This window comes from Cricetulus griseus, assembly GCF_003668045.3.
Source record: "Cricetulus griseus strain 17A/GY chromosome 1 unlocalized genomic scaffold, alternate assembly CriGri-PICRH-1.0 chr1_0, whole genome shotgun sequence".
NCBI classification, from domain to species: domain Eukaryota; kingdom Metazoa; phylum Chordata; class Mammalia; order Rodentia; family Cricetidae; genus Cricetulus; species Cricetulus griseus.
In genome coordinates, this window is record NW_023276806.1 from 60788985 (window position 1) to 60808941 (window position 19957).

At 46.3% G+C, this 19957-nt stretch overlaps 1 protein-coding gene and 1 long non-coding RNA gene across 2 annotated transcripts; one reads left to right on the top strand and one right to left on the bottom strand.

Moving 5' to 3' along the window:
• Positions 1-1922: 1922 nt before the first annotated feature.
• LOC118239223 lies at positions 1923-19543 on the bottom strand. Its single transcript, XR_004772075.1, has 3 exons — positions 17991-19543; positions 16613-17014; positions 1923-2123 (listed from the first exon to the last, which is right to left on the bottom strand). It is a non-coding gene; the product is annotated as an uncharacterized LOC118239223 (long non-coding RNA).
• LOC100763656 (60S ribosomal protein L37a) lies at positions 10491-10813 on the top strand. The gene has a single exon (XM_027393514.2). It carries the CDS (start codon positions 10520-10522, stop codon positions 10796-10798), a length of 279 nt encoding a protein of 92 aa, XP_027249315.1. The 5' UTR covers positions 10491-10519; the 3' UTR covers positions 10799-10813.
• Positions 19544-19957: the final 414 nt, after the last annotated feature.

Consider the following 19957-nt stretch of genomic DNA (forward strand, 5'->3'; position numbering starts at 1 on the left):
TTTTTTTTTTTTTATGTGCATTGTTTTCTGTGCGTGAGGGTGTCAGATCCCTGCAACTGGAAACTGGAGTTACAGACAGCTGTGAGCTGCCATGTGGGTGCTGGGAATTGATCGCACATCCTCTGGAAGAGCAGTCAGTGCTGTTAGCCACTGAGCCTTCTCTCTAGCCGCACCAATGTTGTTCTTGTTGAATAGTTGTTACCAAGGTCCATCTTGCCCATCTGTAGAGCTATGCTTTCCTGATCAGAGTGAGAGGATTTGATGGCAGCCAGGACTTGGTTGTGACCTTGAGGTACTTCCCCGAGCTGCTCTGGAGAGGCATGCTCTGTGATTTGAGGATGGTACAAATTTTCTGTTAATACACTTTCTAATGAGTGCTGCTTGACTCCAGTCACTGGATTCAGCCTTCCTTTAGCTAAATTCTACCTCAGGTAACTTAATATTTCCTGGGCAGGTTTATTAGTAAGTCCTTTAGTGCATCAGTTTTACTTCTTCAAATGTCTGCAGCATCGAGTGTAATGTCCTAACACCTCCCATCCCCCCCACCCCCAGTGTCAGGTAAGAGACCCCAGGAATGAAAAGATAAAGGTGATCATCTATCTGGTGGGTATGGTAATCCCAGCTTGAGAAGCAGAGGCAGGAGGATTATCAGTTCAAGTCTGCAGTGCAAGTTGAAACCCTCCCAAAATATTTTTTTATTTTTTATGATTTATTTATTTATTCATTTATTCATTCATTTATTTTCTCAAGGCAGGGTTCCTCTATGTAGCCCAGGCTGGTCTCGAACCCAGATCTCTACATGTCTCTGCCTTTTGAGTGCTGGGATTAAAGGTCACCACCACCCAGCTCTTTTAAAAAAAATGCATAAAAAAAAAAGACAAAGAAAAGGAAAAACAAATCAAGTGTGCTGAAACAAGGCAGTACCCCAGCACTTGGTTAAAGAAGGCCAGGAGAATGGGAAAGTCAAGGTCAGCCTGGTCCACATAACAACTTTGAAATTCGCCTGGGCTACAGGAGACCCTCTCTGAGCAAACAAAAAACAGGTGGGCGGGATCGGGAAAAAAATACTGAAGGTGGCAATTAGAGTGTGTGCCACTGTGCCTCTTCAACGACAGAAAAACCTTTAAACTTAATTGATCGCTCAGAAGGGCTTTGAGGTGGCCGCTGTGGGGACTGGGTGTGTGCGCTCTGCTCAGGAAAGAGCTGCCAAGTAGCCTACGGACTGCACTGGGCCTGGGAACCATAAATGTGATTTGGCAGAAACCGGCAAAATTATGAGATTTCCCCCGCAGTACCCTGGGTGTGGGAGAGAAGCTGATTAGATTAATCCAGAAACGAGGGCTTGTGAGCAGGCTGCTTTGTATTAGACAGAGCGCGTGGAAGCAAGTGTGGGTTTTTTCTTCCCAGTAAATGAACTCTTTCAGCCCCATGGCTTGTCTTTTGGTTGCAGACTGAACACTATTCCTAGACTTCAGCAACCGTCCTAGAAGTGTCCCTCATCGATTAGGTGCCCAGTAGTTAGGATTAGACTACAGCTTAAAGGGAGCCCACGAATTCCCTAGGATGTAACAGAGCGCGCGCGCACACTCTAGAGAGGTCAATCATCCAGAACCCGCGGCCCTGGGTCGGGCTTGACTGAAGGGCAGGCACATCCCGCTTGTCCTCATGCCGGAGTGTGACCCAGGCGGAGGGGAAGACGGCAGGCCCACAGGTTTGGGCTGTGGCACCTTGAGGAGATGACTTGGCTCCTTGGGGATTTTTCTTCTTTCGGGGGCCTAACGGTTAAAGGAGGTGCTAACATGTAATGGGCTGTGCAAGGTGTGTATGACCAGCACTGAGGAGCCAGGGTCAGCATTCACACACAAAGCAGCTTTGTTTTCTTTAAGAGACAGGAGATAAAAAAGAAAAACAGGGTCTTGATTTACAGCTACCATTTATTTTTAGTTAATAATTCTTACTAATGGTCTGGAGGGAGGGATGGCTCAGTGGTTAGGAGCACTAGATGCTGTTCCAAAGGTCCTGAGTTCAATTCCCTGCATGATGACTCATAGCAGTCTATAGCTGTGGGCTCATGGATTCTGATTTATTCTTCTGGTATGCAGACATACAGGCAGACAAAACACCTATATACACAAAATACATAAACATGTAAAAATATTATTGTTGCCGGGTTTTGATCACTCTGAGCCTCATTTTCTGATCTCTAAAAATGAAATAGATAAATCAGGCAGTGGTGGTGATGGTGGCACACACCTTTAATCCTAACACTGAGGAGTCAGAGGCAGACAGATCTCTGTGAGTTCCAGGCCAGCCTGCTCTACAGATCAAGTTCCAAGACAGCCAAAGCTACACAGAGAAACACTGTCTTAGATTAAGAAGAAGAAGAAGAAGAAGAAGAAGAAGAAGAAGAAGAAGAAGAAGAAGAAGAAGAAGAAGAAGAAGAAGAAGAAGAAGAAAGAGAGAGGTACATGGTGGCACATGCTAATCTTGACACTTGGGAGGCTAAAGCAGAGGGGTTGCTGTAAGTCTGAGCTACCCTGGGCTACACAGCAAGGTTCCCATCTCCATAAAACAAAATAAAATTGGTGACAACAGCAACCGCTTTGTGATGGTTTAGGCTTTCTCTGAGGACTCTGGTGGCTGACTCACATTCCCAGATGGAGCTCTGTTACAGTCACTGCCCTGGGGCTAATTTTTTTTTTAAGAAGTCAGGCCCTTTCCACCAGGTTCCCACTGCCTCCGAGTCTTCTGGAAACTTCTCAGCTTACAAAGCATCTTCACACAGACGTGTCTCTCACCGCAGCCCACAGACTGAAGAACTGAGCCACAGAGAGAGGAAGTGACTAAACCCAGGGCTCTTCCCTGTCCCCTTCCTCTTGGCATTCCCTGACAAGAATCCCTGGCTTTCTTTTTCTACAGATATTTCACTTTGGGGTCACAAAGCCCTGGGAGTGGTGAAATGGGGATCACCATGGCTACTATGTCAGACAGACATCTCCTCCACAGCACCCACAGTCATGCTCTTCATTTACTGATTGATTTATGTTTTAAAACTATTTTAACTTACATGTATGGATATTTTGCCAGCATGTATGACTGTGCAACGTGTGTCTCTAGGCCAGATAGAATCTGGCCCCTAGAACTGGAGTGAGTGGCCATGTGTATGTGCTGGGTCTTTTAAAAAAGCAGCCGTGGCTCTGAACTTCTGAGCCAACTCTCCAGGCAATTGTTTTTGTTTTCTGAGGCAGGGTCCCATGTAGCTCAAGCTAACCTTAAACTTGCTGGAGAATAAGGTTTAAAAAATTTTTTTTGAGACAACAAGGTTTCTCTGTGTAGCCTTAGCTGTCCTGGAACTCATTCTGTAGACCAGGCTGGCCTTGAACTCACAGAGATCTGCCTGTCTCTGCCTCCCGAATGCTGGGGATTAAAAGTGTGTGCCACCACAGGCTGGGGAAGGACTGTTAAAGGGGAAAACCACAGAAGACTTTCAACATCTATGCAAACAAGCAAAACTGTTCTGTTCTGGCAAACTAAGTGGTTAGGACAACTCAAAACAATCTTTGGGTATCTGTGTAAGTGAGTTACAGAAGCAAAGAGAAAAGGCAAGTAGTCATATCATAAAAAGTAGACAGTCAGGACAGCACATTTTTTGGGGGGTCACTGGTCAGGATTACTGGGAATTTACAGGGACTGGAGTCATAGCCAGAGGCTGGTGGGTACCAAGTGGGATGCCTTAGCCATCACAGGCCTTGAAAGCAGACCTGCAGAGAAATGCTTGCAAGACAGAAAGCTGCTGAGTGAAGGAAAGGAAGGATTCCGTGAGTCAGAGATTTCCTGGCACTCACACCTTTACAGAAAGAGAAGGTTCATGACCCAGAGAGACCAGGAACAACTTGCAGGTAGAACACACTTGAGGCCCTGAGTTAAGTTCCCCTGATGAAAGAAAGGAGATGAACTAGGTGTGGTGTGGTGTGGTGTTTGTTCAAATCCACTGGGAAAGACCAAAGACTTGGACTCTATTCAAATTTAAATTAAATTAAATTACTCTTATTGCTAGCAGAAGGACAGCAGCCTTAGATCCAAACAGCATGCCAAGATGAAGAGGGTAAGGTGGGTTTTAAAGGCAGACACCAGGAAGGTGTGTATTACAACTGTCCACGGAGTCCATACTGGGCAGGAAACTGTATTCCTTTGCTTAGTTGTTTCTTCTTTCCTGATATATACTGATAAAAAGACCATTTCATCCCTTTCCCATAGCAATAAACCAAAGAAGCAAAGACAGCTGTCAACACCTCACAGCCCATTACCCTGTCCTTATCTAGCCTGCAGGCCACTAGGCTCTCCCAGGCATTCCAGAGCAAAAAGGTTAATATTAAGTTTCTATAGCCAACACAGGGGACCTGTGTAAATTATTACTCAGGTCTGTGTAACTTATTACTCAGGTCTGAGCACTACAATGACCTCAGTAGAGGAGTTCATTTCTGGCAGGCAATAACAGAGCCATCATCACGTCCCTACAGTGGCCTCTGTAATCCCAGCCTTAGGAAACACAGGCCAGAGGAGCAAGAACTCAAGGTCATTTTAGGCTACATAATGTTGTCAGTCAGATAATCTGTTTATACACTTTGAAGATAATGTCACTCTGATTGGTTTAATAAAAAGGTGAACAGCTAATAGTTAGGCAGGATTTCCAGGCTCAGAGGACACTGGCAAGAAGAGCAGAGCCTTGAGGAGACGCATGGGAAACACGACCTGTAGGAGATGAGGTGACAAGCCATGAGCCACGTGGCAGCATGTGAATTAATAAATTAATGGGCTAATTTAAGTTATAAGAGCTGCTTAGAAACAAGCCTAAGCTATTTGCTGAGCTTCCATAATTAATAATAAATCTCTGTGTGATTATTTGGGAGCTGACAGGCGGGACAGAGAAAGACTAACTATATATGGTATCCAATGTCTGGGCAAGTATTTCCACATAAGACCTGAGAAAACTTAAAAAAAAAAAAGTTTCCAAACACAAAAATGGAGGCAAACTTGGCGTCTTAGTCCAGCAGTCTCTTATGTGAACCACTGTACAGAGACACATCTCCCGGCCACTGCCTGCAGGCGTGAGCTGCTTGCAGGCCTGAGCTGCCTAAGCTGTGTGGCAGTTTACATTTTGTTCATGCAGACAGAAAAGGTTACAGATACACAGTAAAGCAGGTTCAGATGGGAAAAAAACTCTAAACGGGTTACAGTATGTTTAACAATGTGGGTAGGCTTAAGAATATAGATGGTCGTAAGAAATAAACAGTTTAAAAATAAACCAAAAGAGAAGTAAAATAAAAAAATAAGCCATGTAAGGATGGGGAATAAAACACAGGACGTTTAGACCTTATATGGTGCTTTGTTAATTCTGAATTTTTTGAATGCTGATGAACAGACAACAATTGCTGAGAGACATTGGGTTGTAGAACGGAATGCTGAATTAAACCAACCTTTATACTTTAGAAATGCCTGAATTTTGAAATGGTATTTAAAAATGTATTCTATTGGGGAAGAGGTTATGCTTTTGCTTCCATGGAAAACAAAAGGCTGTGTATTCCTTCCAAGTTAATAGATCAGATTTGACTGGGGGAGACCTCCTGAGGATCTTGGCTACAGACCTGTGGGAAGAACCAAAAAAGACTACGGGACGGGACAGGGGATGTATACGCTAATCCTTTGACATGGGAACAGCTCAGAGATGAGATGAGACATGATAAATCTTGTTGGCTACATAGTCCTCATGACATCCTTTCATATGGCATGGATAGCATCTATTTCACAATTTAATTATATAGTACAAATGAACTTAGAATGTTGGCAGATGCTTTTTACCTGTTCAAACAGAAAAAAATCATCTTTAACTTATTCACACTGCACATTCCATAATTGTGTTAATGCAGATATGTATGCTGCCTTTGAAAGTTTTTGTGTTTTCAGAGCAAGGGGACCAGACATCAATGAAAATGAGTGGTCCAGGTGATCTAGCCTGAGGAGGGAATGTCCTTCTGTATATATGTTTTGCTTATTTGTTGGTGAATAAAACACTGATTGGCCAGTAGACAGGAAGTATAGGCAGGGCTACCAGACTAGGAGAATTCTGGGAAAAGGAAGGCTGAGAGAAGCTGAGAAAGACACCATGTAGCAGCCAAAGGAGTAACAGGTCCGGGCATTCTCTGGTAAGCCAAGGCCATGTGGAAATACTTAGTTTAATAGAAATGGGTTAATAATTAAGAGAGAGCTAGCCAATAAGAAGCCTGAGCCATCAGCCAAACAGTTTATAATTAATCTAAGCTTCTGTGTGTTTATTTGGGGCTAAATGACTGTGGCACCAGGCAGAACAGGAACTCTGTCTACACTAGCCTCGAAGAATGCCTCTGCTGTAGTTTCCTCAGAGTTCTGCATACAGAACAGCTTCAAGGCTGCTGGCTGAGATGGTTGAGCCACATAGATTACTACAGCAAGACTTCAGATAAACCCTACATTTTCCTATCACACCAAGACTAGACAACTGCAAGCTCTCCCAGGACTTGACCATTATCTTACTTTTCTCAGTGTTTTCTTTTTTGAGACAGGGTTTCTCTGAGGCTTTGGAGGCTATCCTGGAACTAGCTCTTGTAGACCAGACTGGTCTCGAACTCACAGAGATCCGTCTGCCTCTGCCTCCCAAGTGCTGAGGTTAAAAGCATGCACCGCCAAAGCCTGGCTTTCTCGGTGTTTTCTAAAGATGTCATCGCTCCCAGACAACAGGAAGCACTCTAGAAAACATGATGCCCACATTCACAAGAGGTGGGGTGGATGGTTTTGTTTGTTCAGTGGATTATGGATATTTACTATCATTTGGGGAGTGGTTACAAGTTATTGCTCATAATAAGGGTAGAAATTAAGCAAAGGAGATTAGACTCAGGGATCTTATTCTGAAAAGAAAAAAGGGGAAATAGGAATAGAAACAAGCTGAGGCTTGTTTCTAACTAGCTCTTGTAACTTAACCCATTTCTATTCATTTATGGGCTGCCACATGGCTCATGGCTTGTTTCTCATCTCCTACCTATTGTGCTTCTCTGAGTCTCCCTCCTCCCAACTCTGCCCTTCTACCTCCCAGTGTCCTCTCTGCCTGGAAATCCTGCCCAGCTATTGGCCGTTCAGCTTTTTATTAAATCAACCAGAGTGACATATCTTCACAGTGTACAAAGATTATTGTGCAACATTTCCCCCTTTCTGTCTAAATTAAAAGGCAACACAGTAAAACTATACATGATATGAACAATTATCAGGTAAGAATTACATTCACAATGTCCTGTCCATTTGCATTTGGCAAATTCAGAGAAAATACTCCATTGTCTAGTTTATCTTGTTGAGTCCAGGGTTTTGTACCTAATTTACTTTCTGTTATGACTAAGAAAAACTATCTAGTCTTCAACCCTATCAAAGAGCTGAGAAGGATATAATATAACTGGAGTAAACAGGAAGTGCAGAGCAAACAAGTTACAACACTGTGAAAGGGCAGCGACATCTGGCTGCCTGGACAGCCACCTGAGGGGGGAAATGCCCTTCTGTAATAGGTTTCTCTTATTGGTTGATGAATAAAACAATGATTGGTCAGTAGCCAGGCAGGAAGTATAGGTGGGGCTACCAGACGAGGAGAATTCTAGGGAGAAGAGGCAGAGAGAGGCCACCAGGGAGAAGCCATGTAGATGCTGAAGAAGTAATGTGCTGAATTAAGGGTAAGCCACAGCCTTGTGGCAATACATAGTTTAATAGAAATGGGTTAATAATTAAGAGATAGCTAGCCAGCAAGAAGCCTGAGCCATCAGCCAACAGTTTCTAATTAATATAAGTCTCGGTGTGTTTATTTGGTGCTAAAGCAGCTGTGGGACCAGGCAGAACAGAAACTCCATCTACAGTCACCCCAGGGTTCCTCTGAAACACTGGGGCATCTATCTTTGGACTACAGACCTAGAATATCTGACAGACTTTTCTGTGAAGCAGGAATTTTTTTGTTTTCGAGACAGGGTTTCTCTGTGTAGTCCTGGCTGTCCTGGAACTCACTTTGTAGACCAGTCTGATCTCAAACTCAGAGAGATCCACCTGCCTCTGCCTCCTGAGTGCTGGGGTTAAAGGCATGCACCACCACTGCCCGGCTGATGCAGGAATTTTTTAAAGGACTCTCCTACCCTGTCTTGGCAAAGTTTGGCAGTCACTTTCTTTTGTGTCCTGCTTATCCAGTTTGGACAGCATACTGTCAGCAGTTGAGGTAAGGGCAGTTTATTGCCCAGTGGCTAACTTTTGCCACAAAGAAAGCAAACTCCATACGGAGGTTGTTTGATACCTGATAGGGAATGTTCTTCTGTATATGTTTGTCTTATTGATTGATGACTAAAACACTGATTGGCCAGGCAGGATGATAGGTAGGACTAGGAGACAAGGAGGATTCTGGGAAGTGTAGGCAGAGAGGAGTTGTCATGTGATCCCAGGAAGTGATGTAGCTGGACAGAAACTGCCACTAGAGGTCTGGAGGTCTGTACAGATAGACCGGAAGTGACATAGCTGGGCAGAATCAGAATATAAACAGGGACAAGCAGGAAATCGCTCTGTTCTCTGCAGAGATGTTGAGCAGTCTTCATGTAGCAGGCAAAGGAGTTGCAGGTCTAGTAAGCCAAGACCATGTGGAAGTACATAGATTAGTAGTTATAGGTTAAGAATAAGAAGCCCGCCGGGTGTTGGTGGCACATGCCTTTAATCCCAGCACTCGGGAGGCAGAGGCAGGTGGATCTCTGTGAGTTCGAGGCCAGCCTGGTCTCCAGAGCAAGTGCCAGGATAGGCTCCAAAGCTACACAGAGAAACCCTGTCTCAAAAAACCAAAAACAAAAAATCAAAAAACAAAAACAAAGAATAAGAAGCCCAAGTCACCAGCCAACAGCCTTATACTAATATAGCATCTGTGTATTTCTTTGGGGCAGAAACCTTCACGTTACAGATACCCATTATCCTTTTTTTTTTTTTTTGCTTTTGTTTGTTTGTTTGTTTGTTTGTTGAGACAGGGTTTCTCTATGGCTTCGTAGGCTGTCCTGGAACTCTTGTAGACCAGGCTGGTCTCAAACTCACAGAGATCCGCCTGCCTCTGCCTCCCAAGTACTAAGTAAGATTAAAGGCATGTGCCATCTCTGCCAAGCCCCATTATCCTTTTTTTTTTTGAAGTAAATTGGTGCTACCAGGAGCAGGCATGTCTCATTGTCATGAAAAGACTTATGTTATTAAGACATCTTAAATGTCATATTCTGTAGAACTCTGAAGTGTTTGAAGACCATCTGTCTGTCTTTATTTGTTTGACCTTGAAAGCATACCTAACATGACTACAAGTTTGATTGTTTCGGGTGACTAACTACTCACCGGCATTTCTTTATTATCCTAAATAGTTTGTAATAATAACTTTCAAGGACTAGAAATTGTACATTGCATAGGTACAATTAAATAATTGTAGAAACATGTACAGTATGTTCTAACAAAAATAACCTTAAATTTGTATTAATTTACAAAAATCCATACCAATGTAAACTTTTTGTTGTTTTTTTGAGTCAGGGTTTCTCTGTGTAACATCACTGGCTGTCCTGGAACTCACTCTGTAGAGCAGGCTGGCTTCAAACTCACAGAGATCCGCCAGCCCTTCCCCCTAAGTGCTCGGATTAAAGGCATGTACCACCACTGCCTGGCTAGCAGTTGATTTTTTAGTAGATTTAATACTCTTTTTATCCTATCCTGAGCTTTCATAAGTAACAAATAAGTCTGCACATCGTGATTTGATAGCTGGCAGGCAGGACAGAGAAAGACTAGCTACAACACAGCAAGTGTTCTTCAGTGGCCGGCCCCTGCTTCGGGTTCTGCTGCGCCTATCTTGACCAGCAAGAAAGACACAACTCGGGAACTCTTCTTCCTGCAGTTTATTTCAGGAGCCTTGTACAATCTTCTTCTGGGGGCCCCCGAGGAAACCCGACCCTCTGCTTAAAAGGCCCTTGGCAGCCCACCCCAGACTGCCACGTGGTGAAAGCAGAAAGGTCCACATACAGGGAGGCAGGCCTGAAACCCAGCCTTAGCCAGATAAGAAATTGTCCAGCACAAAGACCTCTCACCCTCGGGATGGTGGGAGGCAGAAGCCGGCGCCATCTTTTGGGCCGACAAAGGCAGCTCTCCACAGAGTTCCTGCCTTGACCTTGCTCTGATGTCCATCAGTGATGGACTGTAACCTGTAAGATGTAATAAACCCTTTCCTCTCCAAGTTGCTTTGGTTATAGTCTTTATCACAGCAACAGAAAGTAAACTAGGATAAGGGAGTATTGGGGTGAATATGATTAAATGCATTATATTTGCGTATGAAAATATAATGAAGCCTATTGTTACAGGTAATTAAAATATGCTAATAAACAAAAAACTTGAGTGTGCAAGTACAAATGCACAAATACAAATGTGCTCTCCGGGCTTGGGCTTAGGTTCCAGCGACATGGCTAAACGCACCAAGAAGGTCGGGATCGTTGGGAAATACGGGACAAGCTATGGTGCCTCCCTCCGGAAAATGGTGAAGAAAATTGAAATCAGCCAGCACGCCAAGTATACTTGCTCCTTCTGTGGCAAGACCAAGATGAAGAGACGAGCTGTTGACATCTGGCACTGTGGTTCCTGCATGAAAACAGTGGCTGGTGGGGCCTGGACCTACAACACTGCATCTGTTTTCACAGTGAAGTCTGCCATCAGAAGACTGAAGGAACTGAAAGACCAGTAGAAGTGTGACTGCCTGAGACCTGCCTAGCCGCTAGATTCTAATAAATGGGTTAATTTACGTAAAAAAAAAATTACAAATGTGTTTAGCAACCTGCAGCCAGGGCAACCTGTCATGTCTGCAAAGAAGGCAGACTTGTAGGAGGCCAAAAGGCCATCTCTTGGGGCTGTAAGATTTCTGAGACAGCTTAAAGGGACAGGCGACAGAAAACACAGGAGCCTGACACAGCTGGGGCTGTGTTTATTAGTTCACTCAGCAAGAGGCAGCCTCTCTCCCAAGGGATATTGGGGTTCTGCAGGGGTTTGGGGGAGCTGGCTGGGACTGCTTATAGGGATGGGGTGAGGAGCTTGGCAATGAGGAAGTAGTTTGCCAAGACAGAAGAGTATCCTTTCTGGGATGCCCAAAAGCCGAGCAAGGTTATCCGTAATCTTTCTGGAACCTCTGCTTGAAATGGTCGGTGATAAAACTACCTGACGCACTTGGAGCAGAGAAGCCAAGACGGACCCCACAGGCTGCACGCCATAGCCCAGTGCCGGCAGTCTCCTCCTGGTTTCAGGTCCAGCCTTCCGCCCCCCGGGATCTCACAGTACCCCGCCTTAAGTTTGCTTATTTGGTCTCGTGATTCTCGGCTTCCCCAGACTCCAGGGCACGCGAGCTGTGCCAGCTCCGGGTGAGGGGCGGGGCTTAGGGCGGGGCTTAGGGCGGGGCTCTGGCCTCAGTGTAGGAAACGCTGAGCAGACCTTTGGACTCGCTCCGAGGGAATAGCTGTGGCAGTTGACTCAGATGAATCCCCCAGGCAGAAAATCACAAAAGACTTTTTGTTAGATGGTGATTACAGAAGGAGTGGCTAGGCGAAGTAGGAATGGGAGGCCAGGCTGCGTAGAGAAAGACCGGACCTCTGCAAACTGAGCCAGGGGCTTTCTGGAGCTGCCGAGAGCCTCCCGGAGCAGCGGCTGGTGCCAGCCTCTGGGAGCAGCAGGGCTTGGTGGGATCTAGCCGCCCTGTGCGGTACCCCGGGTAGTTGCTGAGTGTAATGTGAGCCAAGCCTGTTCAAAGATATGAGAAATGTGTCAGGCAAGGGCAAAGTCTGGGGAACAACCCCTGATAATGAAGATAAACTGTAAATGACTAAAAAGCAAAGGAATTTGCCCATAGTGCTGGTTCATGCCTTCAAGTCCCAGAACTGCAGAGCAGAGGCAGAGGCAGGAGGATTGGCCTGGGCTACATGTTGAGTCCCAGGTCATCCAGGGATACACAATAAAACTTCGTCTTAAAAAAATAAAAGTAAAAGAAAATAAATAAATAAAAGTGATGTCAGGCAGTGGTGGTGCACACCTTTAATCCAGCACCAGGGAGGCAGAGGCAGGTGAATCTCTATGAGTTCGAGGCCAACCTGGTCTACAAAGCAAGTTCCAGGACAGCCAGAGCTGTTACAGGAAGAAAACCTGTCTCAAAAAACAAAAACAAAGTGCGTCAGATGCCCCATGGAGAAAAGAAAATGAAAATGAAGAGAAGCTGGAGGGCTGGCTCAGCAGTTAATGAGCCCTTGTTGCTTGCACCCGAGGGTGCAGTGAAGCCAAGGCCATCTCTCAGGGATCGGAGGGGACAGCAAAAAGGCAAGGGAAGCCTTGCCAGTTATAAAGAGAGGGGCAGATTCCGGGAGGAGGTGTGCAAGCCAGAACAGCCTAGATGTTCAGGTGATGGTTTCGGAGGTTGTGGGATAGTGTTACAGCTGTGTGCTAATAGGGAACTAGATGCCCTGTTCTCTCTATTTGGTAGGGGAAGGTAAGGAAAGGGCTCTTCCTGGCAGACAGAAACTCATTCATAGGTTTCAGGAGACTGCTGCGTGTAAGTTTTTGTCTATCCCAAGGCAAACTTTCTGCTTTACCCTGTCAGGGTCCAGCTTGAGCTGAGCCCAGACTGTCATTTGTGGTCATTGTTAGCTGCCATACTGGGGCCTTGGAGGTTGGGACCAAACATTACTCTTCCAGTGGACCAGGGTTTGATTCCCAGCACCCAAAAGGCAGCAGAGAAGTCTGTAACTAACTACAGTTCTAGGGGATCTGACGCCCTCCTCTGGCCTCTTGAGGAACTGCATCGTGCTTAGCTACACAAGCAGGCAAAACACCCAAACAGACCAGGCTGGTCTCAAATTCATAGAGACATCCCTGCCGCCACCTCTCCAATGTGTTAGGATTGAAGACAAAGACATAGGCCACCACACCAGGCAACAATAAATAAATCTCTAAAAAGAAAAGGAGATGATGAAATAGGAAGGATGTGGAAATAGGTTGGTACCCAAAGCTAGAAAGGATAGCTGGGGCTCTTTCTCAAGAAAATAATATTTGCACTGAGTGGCCAGGAGTCAGCAGTACAGCTGTTGAAAAATTTAACTTAAACAAAGGCCCTGAGGTGGGACTGTTTTGATGCTTTCAGTAAAGAACAGAAGAATAGCGGGTGTCACAGAGCTGAAGTCCCAGCTGTTGGGGAAGATGAGGCAGACCCCTGGGGGGTGGGGATGGGGAGCCGAAAACCAGCCTGGGAAACATTGTCTCAAACAAAAAACCTGAAAGCAACATCAGGACTGTTAACCAGTAAACATTGCCTAATATGAACAAGAGTCTGGTTTAGAGGCTTAGCATTGTAAAAGAAAACAAGCAAAAATGAGGGGGAAAAACAAAAGAATAAGCTGGGCATGGTTGCTCACACCTATAACCCCAAAACTTGGGAGGATGAAGCAGAAGGATTGCCATGAGTTTAATGCCAGCCTGGCTTACCAAGTGAGTTCCAAGCTTGCCTGGGCTATATAGTTAAGACCCTGTCTCAAAGCAAACAAAAGCAAGAGAATAATAAATCTCACCCCTATAAAGGACTCACTGGAGAAGAGATGGGTGGTGGACAGTGCTGATGTCTTCCCAGGCTCTGCGGGGACCCCCTCTGTATCCTTAATCTTTCTTTCTTTCTTTCTTTTTTTTCTTCGAGACAGGGTTTCTCTGTGGCTTTGGAGGCTGTCCTGGAACTAGCTCTTGTAGACCAGGCTGGTCTTGAACTCTTATTCCAGGTGGGACAGTGATACACCTCCCTCAAGGTCCTTGGGTGGCCCCCAGCTCTGCTGACCTCTGCTCTCTCACTTCAACACCAGGGAACTTATTATGGAGGCCTGTGCCTCACCAAGGCCCTGGCTAACTTCCCAGAAGACTGCTGCACAGCTCTTGGAGAGACCCCTACACAATAGTGCCCTTTGCTCAGGTAACTAAAGCCACTGTCCTCCTCTGCCTACACCCTGGGCTCCACTGAGCCCTCACCTTCTTGGAGAGAAGCCAGGCCTGACTGGCCTAGCACGCTGTCAGACATCATGAACACTTGGCTAAGTTCAGAGCATCGGTGGCTTTGTGAAGGGCCTGTGCCCAGCTTGGCAGTCCTTTTTGCTTTCTTTAAAGGCTCTGCCTAAGGTTACACCCAGCCTCCTCATAGGTGGAGAGGAGGAAGGGAATGTTCTCTTCAGCCTCTCTAGAATCTTGGCTTGGATTGCTTGGTTCTGGCCAGTTCTGAGGACTCACCTGTTGTCAGCCGTCAGCTAGTAGCAGCCATAGTAGCAGCCACAGCCTTGCTTGGTATTCAAACCTCCAGAAACCTTAGGCCAGGACTGAGATATAATCAGTCATTGACAGGTCCCTCAAACTGTATAGACAAAGTGTTTTAAAGTCAAGGCTACATGCAGAATAAATAAATAAGATCAAAGTTTTAAAAGTTCAAAGTGATTAAATCGTTGACATCTAAATTAAAAACTAACCTGAGAGTGGCTCATTCCTACAACCCTAACACTCAAGAAAACTGTGGCAGGATTGTCAGGAGATAGCAAGACTCTGTCACAGCAAAACAAATGGAACCTGGGGAGATGGCTCAGCAAAGAGCCTACTGTGTAAGCATGGGGACCTGAGTTCAGATCTCAGATGTCCTTGTAAAAGATGGGTGTGATGCCATAGACCTGTAACCTAGACATAGAGGGTGAGGAGATAAGTGGTTTCTGAGAGCTCGTTGGCCAGTCAATCTAACCAATTAGTGAGCATCCCATTCAGTGAAAGGCTGTTGTCAAAACAAAAGAGAAAGAGAGAAAGATAGCCAGGCAGCAGTAGTGCATGCCTTTAATCCCAGCACTCCAGGAGGTAGAGGCAGGCAGATCTGTGAGTTTGAGGGCTGGAGAGATGGCTCAGTGTTTAAGAGTATTGGCTGCTTTTACAGAGGACCCAGGTTTGATTCCTAGCACCCACAAACTGTAATGTCAGTTCCAGAGGATTCAACACCCTCACACAGACATACATGCAGACAAAACATCAATGCACATAAAACAAAAACCAAATTGACCCAAGGCAGGCGGTGGTGGTGCACACCTTTAATGCCAGCACTCAGGAAGCAGAAGCAATCAGATCTCTGAGTTCAAGGCCAGCCTGGTCTACACAGTGAATTCCAGAGCAGCTACAGTTACAAAGAGAAACCTTGTCTGGAAAAACAAACAACAACAACAACAACAAAAAAAAAAAACCAAAGGGACTGTCAGAGCTCATGGACTCACTGCCCAGATCCAATCTGCACGCAGCAACTGGAGATCAGACATGCATGCTGACAGGCCACCTTGCACACATTGTCAAGGAAGCTAATCCTCTACGTGCTGATGGACCTCATTGATGGACCTTGTGGCCTGGAGCACCTTGCAATCTCAGAGCTTTTCCTGTGTGTCAGAAGGGGATGATCTGAACTCAGGCCTGCCCCTCCCTGATCTGAGATGCTGGAGGCCACTCTGAGGAAAACATCCGCTGAAGCAGGAGTGTGTGTGATGCCAGGAGCCTGCCATCCCAGCCCTTAGAGGACAAATATGAGGATTGCCAGTTAAAGGCAATCAAGGGTAAGCTCCATACCAGATCAATCTGATCCGTTCACACCAACATACCATTTCAAAAATCCAAAAATTTTTAAATTAAAAAAAAATAAAATAGAGCCAGGTGGTTGTGGCACACACCTTTAACCCCAGCATTCGGAAGCAGAGGCAGGCAGATCTCTGTGAGTTTGAGGCCAGCCTGGTCTACAGAGCTAGTTCTAGGATAGCCTCCAAAGCCACACAGAAACCCTGTCTCAAGAAACAAAAGTAAGTAAGTAAATAAATAAGTTAATAAATGGGCTAGAGAGATGGCTGAGCAGTTCAGAGTACTTGCTGCTCTCCCAGAGGAGCTGGGTTTGCCTTCCAGCCCTCACTCCCCTTAGAACTACTTGACTGTAGTTCCAGGGCCTCTCTTCTGGCTTTGGAGGACACCAGCACACATACGATATGAACTCACACAAACACACACACTTAAATAAAAATGAAATAGAAGCATCTGCTCCCTGCTGCCTGGATCCTGGGCTCCCTGCAGGTGGTGGCAGTGCTGGGCTGGAAATGGGCAGACCTCACCCCACTAATCTGTGACCCTACTTCACAATGTCTTGAGGATAATAAAATTACATGGTGAAGCTAGAGTGCCGTTGTACAGCTTGGGTATGTGGCTGAGCAGTACCTAAGTATGAGCAAGACTCAGCGCTCCATCCCCAGAGCTGGTGAGAAGACAGAGGAAGGGTAGGCATGGAACTTGGTGAGGTGCCATGCTAGGCAGCGTATTGACTATGGGTCTCTCTGAACCTCTATCTATGGATGTTGCCCAGGTGTCACTGGACATGTGACATCGTGCTTCTAAAAATGGTTACCTATCTCTATTGAGGTAGTCTTACTGGGTTACCAGTCCCTCCCAGGGGCCAAAGGGGAAAGCAACAGGCTAAATAACTTACAGGAGACTGTTTAGCTAAGAGGGGACAGTGTGGGACTCATTCAAGATCTTCTGGGCTCCAAAGGACTTGGACAGCTCCACTTCTCTGGCTCTGTTCTCTGTAGCACTTCTCATAGGCTCAGGCCAGCTCCAAACCACAGCTGCTGCTGTCCTCAGGGTCATTCAACAGTCCTGGTATCTCCAATTTATTAGGATCTCCACTCCAACTGAGGATATGCCTTCACCAATGGCCTATCAGGGACTATCTTCAGGGACTCCAGCCCAAGTGCCAAGCCTCAGCTGCTCTCCATGACTTCTTCATATCTTCAAAACCAGTATCACCTGAGTGACTCTTACACATTACCAAGTCCAGCTGTGATGCAGCCAGGGCCCCCCTCTGGAACACAGCTTCCACGTACCGACTCTGCGGAAATATTCCCAGGAGATTTTTACCTCAATGATATTGGTCTCTTTGTTTTTCAAAACAGGATTTCTCTGTGGCTTTGTAGGCTGACCTGGAACTAGCTCTTGTAGACCAAGCTGGTCGAACTCACAGAGACCCACCTGCCTCTGCCTCCTGAGTGCTGGGATTAAAGGCGTGCATCACCAACGCCCGGCCTTGGTCTCTTCTCAATAACAGCTGATTTAATCACAGCCTTGGCTAACCAGTGTCAGTTGTCCCTGTAAAGTAAAGGCTTTCACTTCAGTGGTCTGGTCTCTTATTAATTACTGAGGACTCTTCAGCCCCAGGTGACTAGACCCACAGGTTCTTAATATAAAATGGCGCATGGGTGGCCCTGACAGTGTCTTTATTTCCCTCTGAAACTTTACAAGCCAGGTCCCCATTGCCACACTGCTCAAAGTGTTACCTAATTCCTAAAACAGCCCACCAAGTTCTGAACGCTCGTGGCTTTTCTATCCCAAAGTTCTAAAGTCCTTCCACAATCCTCCTCAAAATGTGGGCAGGTCTGTCCCAGCAATTTCCCGAAAACCTGGCACCGATTTCTGTTTTAGTTTGTTTTCTATTATTCTAGTAAACACCATGACCATAAGCAACTTAGTGAGGAAAGGGTTTATTTGACATAGAGGTCACAGTCCATCAACAGGGTCAAGGCAGGCCCCTGTAGGCAGAAAGGGAAACAGAGGCTACGGAGAAGTGCTGTTTACTGGCTTGTCCCCACTGGCTTGTTCAGCCAGCTTTTTTATACAATCCCAGGACCATCAGCCAAGGGGTGGCACCATACACAAGAGATGGGCAGGGCCCTCCTCCAATATCAGTCATTAACGGCCCCCCAGACTGACCTACGGGAATCTGATGGGGGCACATTCTCAACTGAGGTTCCTTTTCCCTCATGACTCCAACCTGTATCAAGGTAACAAAAAAACAAAGAAAAACCTACCTGGAACAAAAGGAGCAGTAAGCTCCTGGGTGGGAAATTTGTTGCTACAGGAAACAGATCAAAGTGGACTTGTCTGGAATATCTCGGCCTGTGGTGCAGACCAATGTCTGGTTCCCAGCAAAGTTCCCTCAGGAGTCAGAGCCAGGTGTCTCTCTCATGTGTGTGAGCAGGACGTTCTCTGAGGGGAACAGTCAGACACACAATGAGAGGTGTCCTAGGGTGGACAAGAGGCCCCTGGGATTGGGCAGAGTGACTGGTACCAAGGAGAAGACAGTGTTCTTTGGTGACTGAGTTTTGTGTCCACAGAGAGTTCTGAGGGTATTTGGGCCCTAACTGGGGTGCTCAGTCCGTTTGGGATGGTAAAACTGCAAAGGGGGCAGAGTCCGGCAGGAAGGAGTTTTGTGGTGAGCTATGGGGCCAAGAGCCAGGGCAAGATCCAACAGCTGGCAGGATAAGGAAGGCTGTGAACAAATAAGACAGGTCCTGCACCGAGCAGACATGGCCCCTTTTTGGTCCACCCTTTGTCCACTTCGATGGGCTGAGGCCTGTGGTCAGAGGCCAAACAAGTTACCTCCTGCCTCAGCCTGTTTCCCTCACAGCAGGCTGAGACTCTCTTACTTCTGACTTCAAGCCATTGGTATGTATGAAATTCTTGTCTCTCCTGTGGCTGCCCGGCCCACATCTGGCCGGAGTGGAATGCTGTGCCCTCTTTCTACCTTTTTGTGTCTGTTGTTCTTAAGCTTCGGAGCAATTTGTCAAGATTAATTGGACACTGAACTGCTCTCTCTGGAAACACAGGAAATGTCTAGGCATCAGAACAAAGCTTGTGTGGGACGATTCCCATGATAAGGATGACCTGTGGCCAGAGGCTCAGGCTGCCACAGCCCAGGATGAAAAGATGCCTTGTTGGAGGCATCAGGGATGAAATAATTTGTTTTGCTCATTTCCACCATCTCCCTGCTTTTCTCCCTAATTCTTAAGGAGACACCACCCTCTAATGACTGGCAGGGCCCTTGTCACCTTCAGGGCTGACCTCTCTGTGTGCCTGGACCCTGCATGGAGCATACTTGGTTTACTTTCTTGGATGATTGGACAGGCCCAGTGTCGGGCCCAGTTACCACAACATTATCCTGCTCTTCCAGAACACACTTTGCGAAGGAAGGTGGATTTATATAACCTTCCTTACTCCAGACAGAATGCATTATTTCCTGCCCTTACTCCAGCATCTGCCATTGATCGGGGATTGGTCACAGTTCAGTTGTGGTTAGTAGTTAACTGCAGTTCCAGACTGAAGGATGGGACAATATGTTTCTCTATATTCTCCACACACTCTGGGGCCGCAGCCTGAGTCCCCACCTCTAGGCAAGTGTCCACCATCCTTCAGTGGTCCTGCCTCTCTGTTAGTGTATCTTCCCTCAAAAGCCAGGGAGACGCCTCAGTATACGTTCCAGGCCAGAATCCTCGTGGCACAGGAAAGCTGCTGAGTTGAGAAGAGATCACAGAGCTCAGCCCTGGTGCCACAATGCTTGAGGTCCTAACTCGATGCCCCTAATCCCGGCACTGGGGAGGCAGAGGCTGGAGAAGTCTACCGTCAGGCTGGTCTGTCTCAGAAAAACAAACAAACAAACAAATAAAAACAAAAGAGGGGTTTCATCCAGATAGCCACACGCAGTCTCCTAGAGACTCTTGTACGAGGTGTGACCGTTACTGACTAGCAAGGTCACCCAGGCTGAAAATATAAATATGCTGTCAGGAGTAAAGGCCAACGGGGTCCTACTGGACTCGAAGCATCCTCAACCAAACCCACAGGCATCAAGACAGGTAACTTTTTTGTTTGTTTGTTTGTTTTTGTTTTCAAGACAGGGTTTCTCTGTGTAATAGTCCTGACTGTCCTAGAACTCTCTCTGTAGACCAGGCTGGCCTCTAACTCACAGAGATCCACCTGCCTCTGCCTCCCAAGTGCTTGC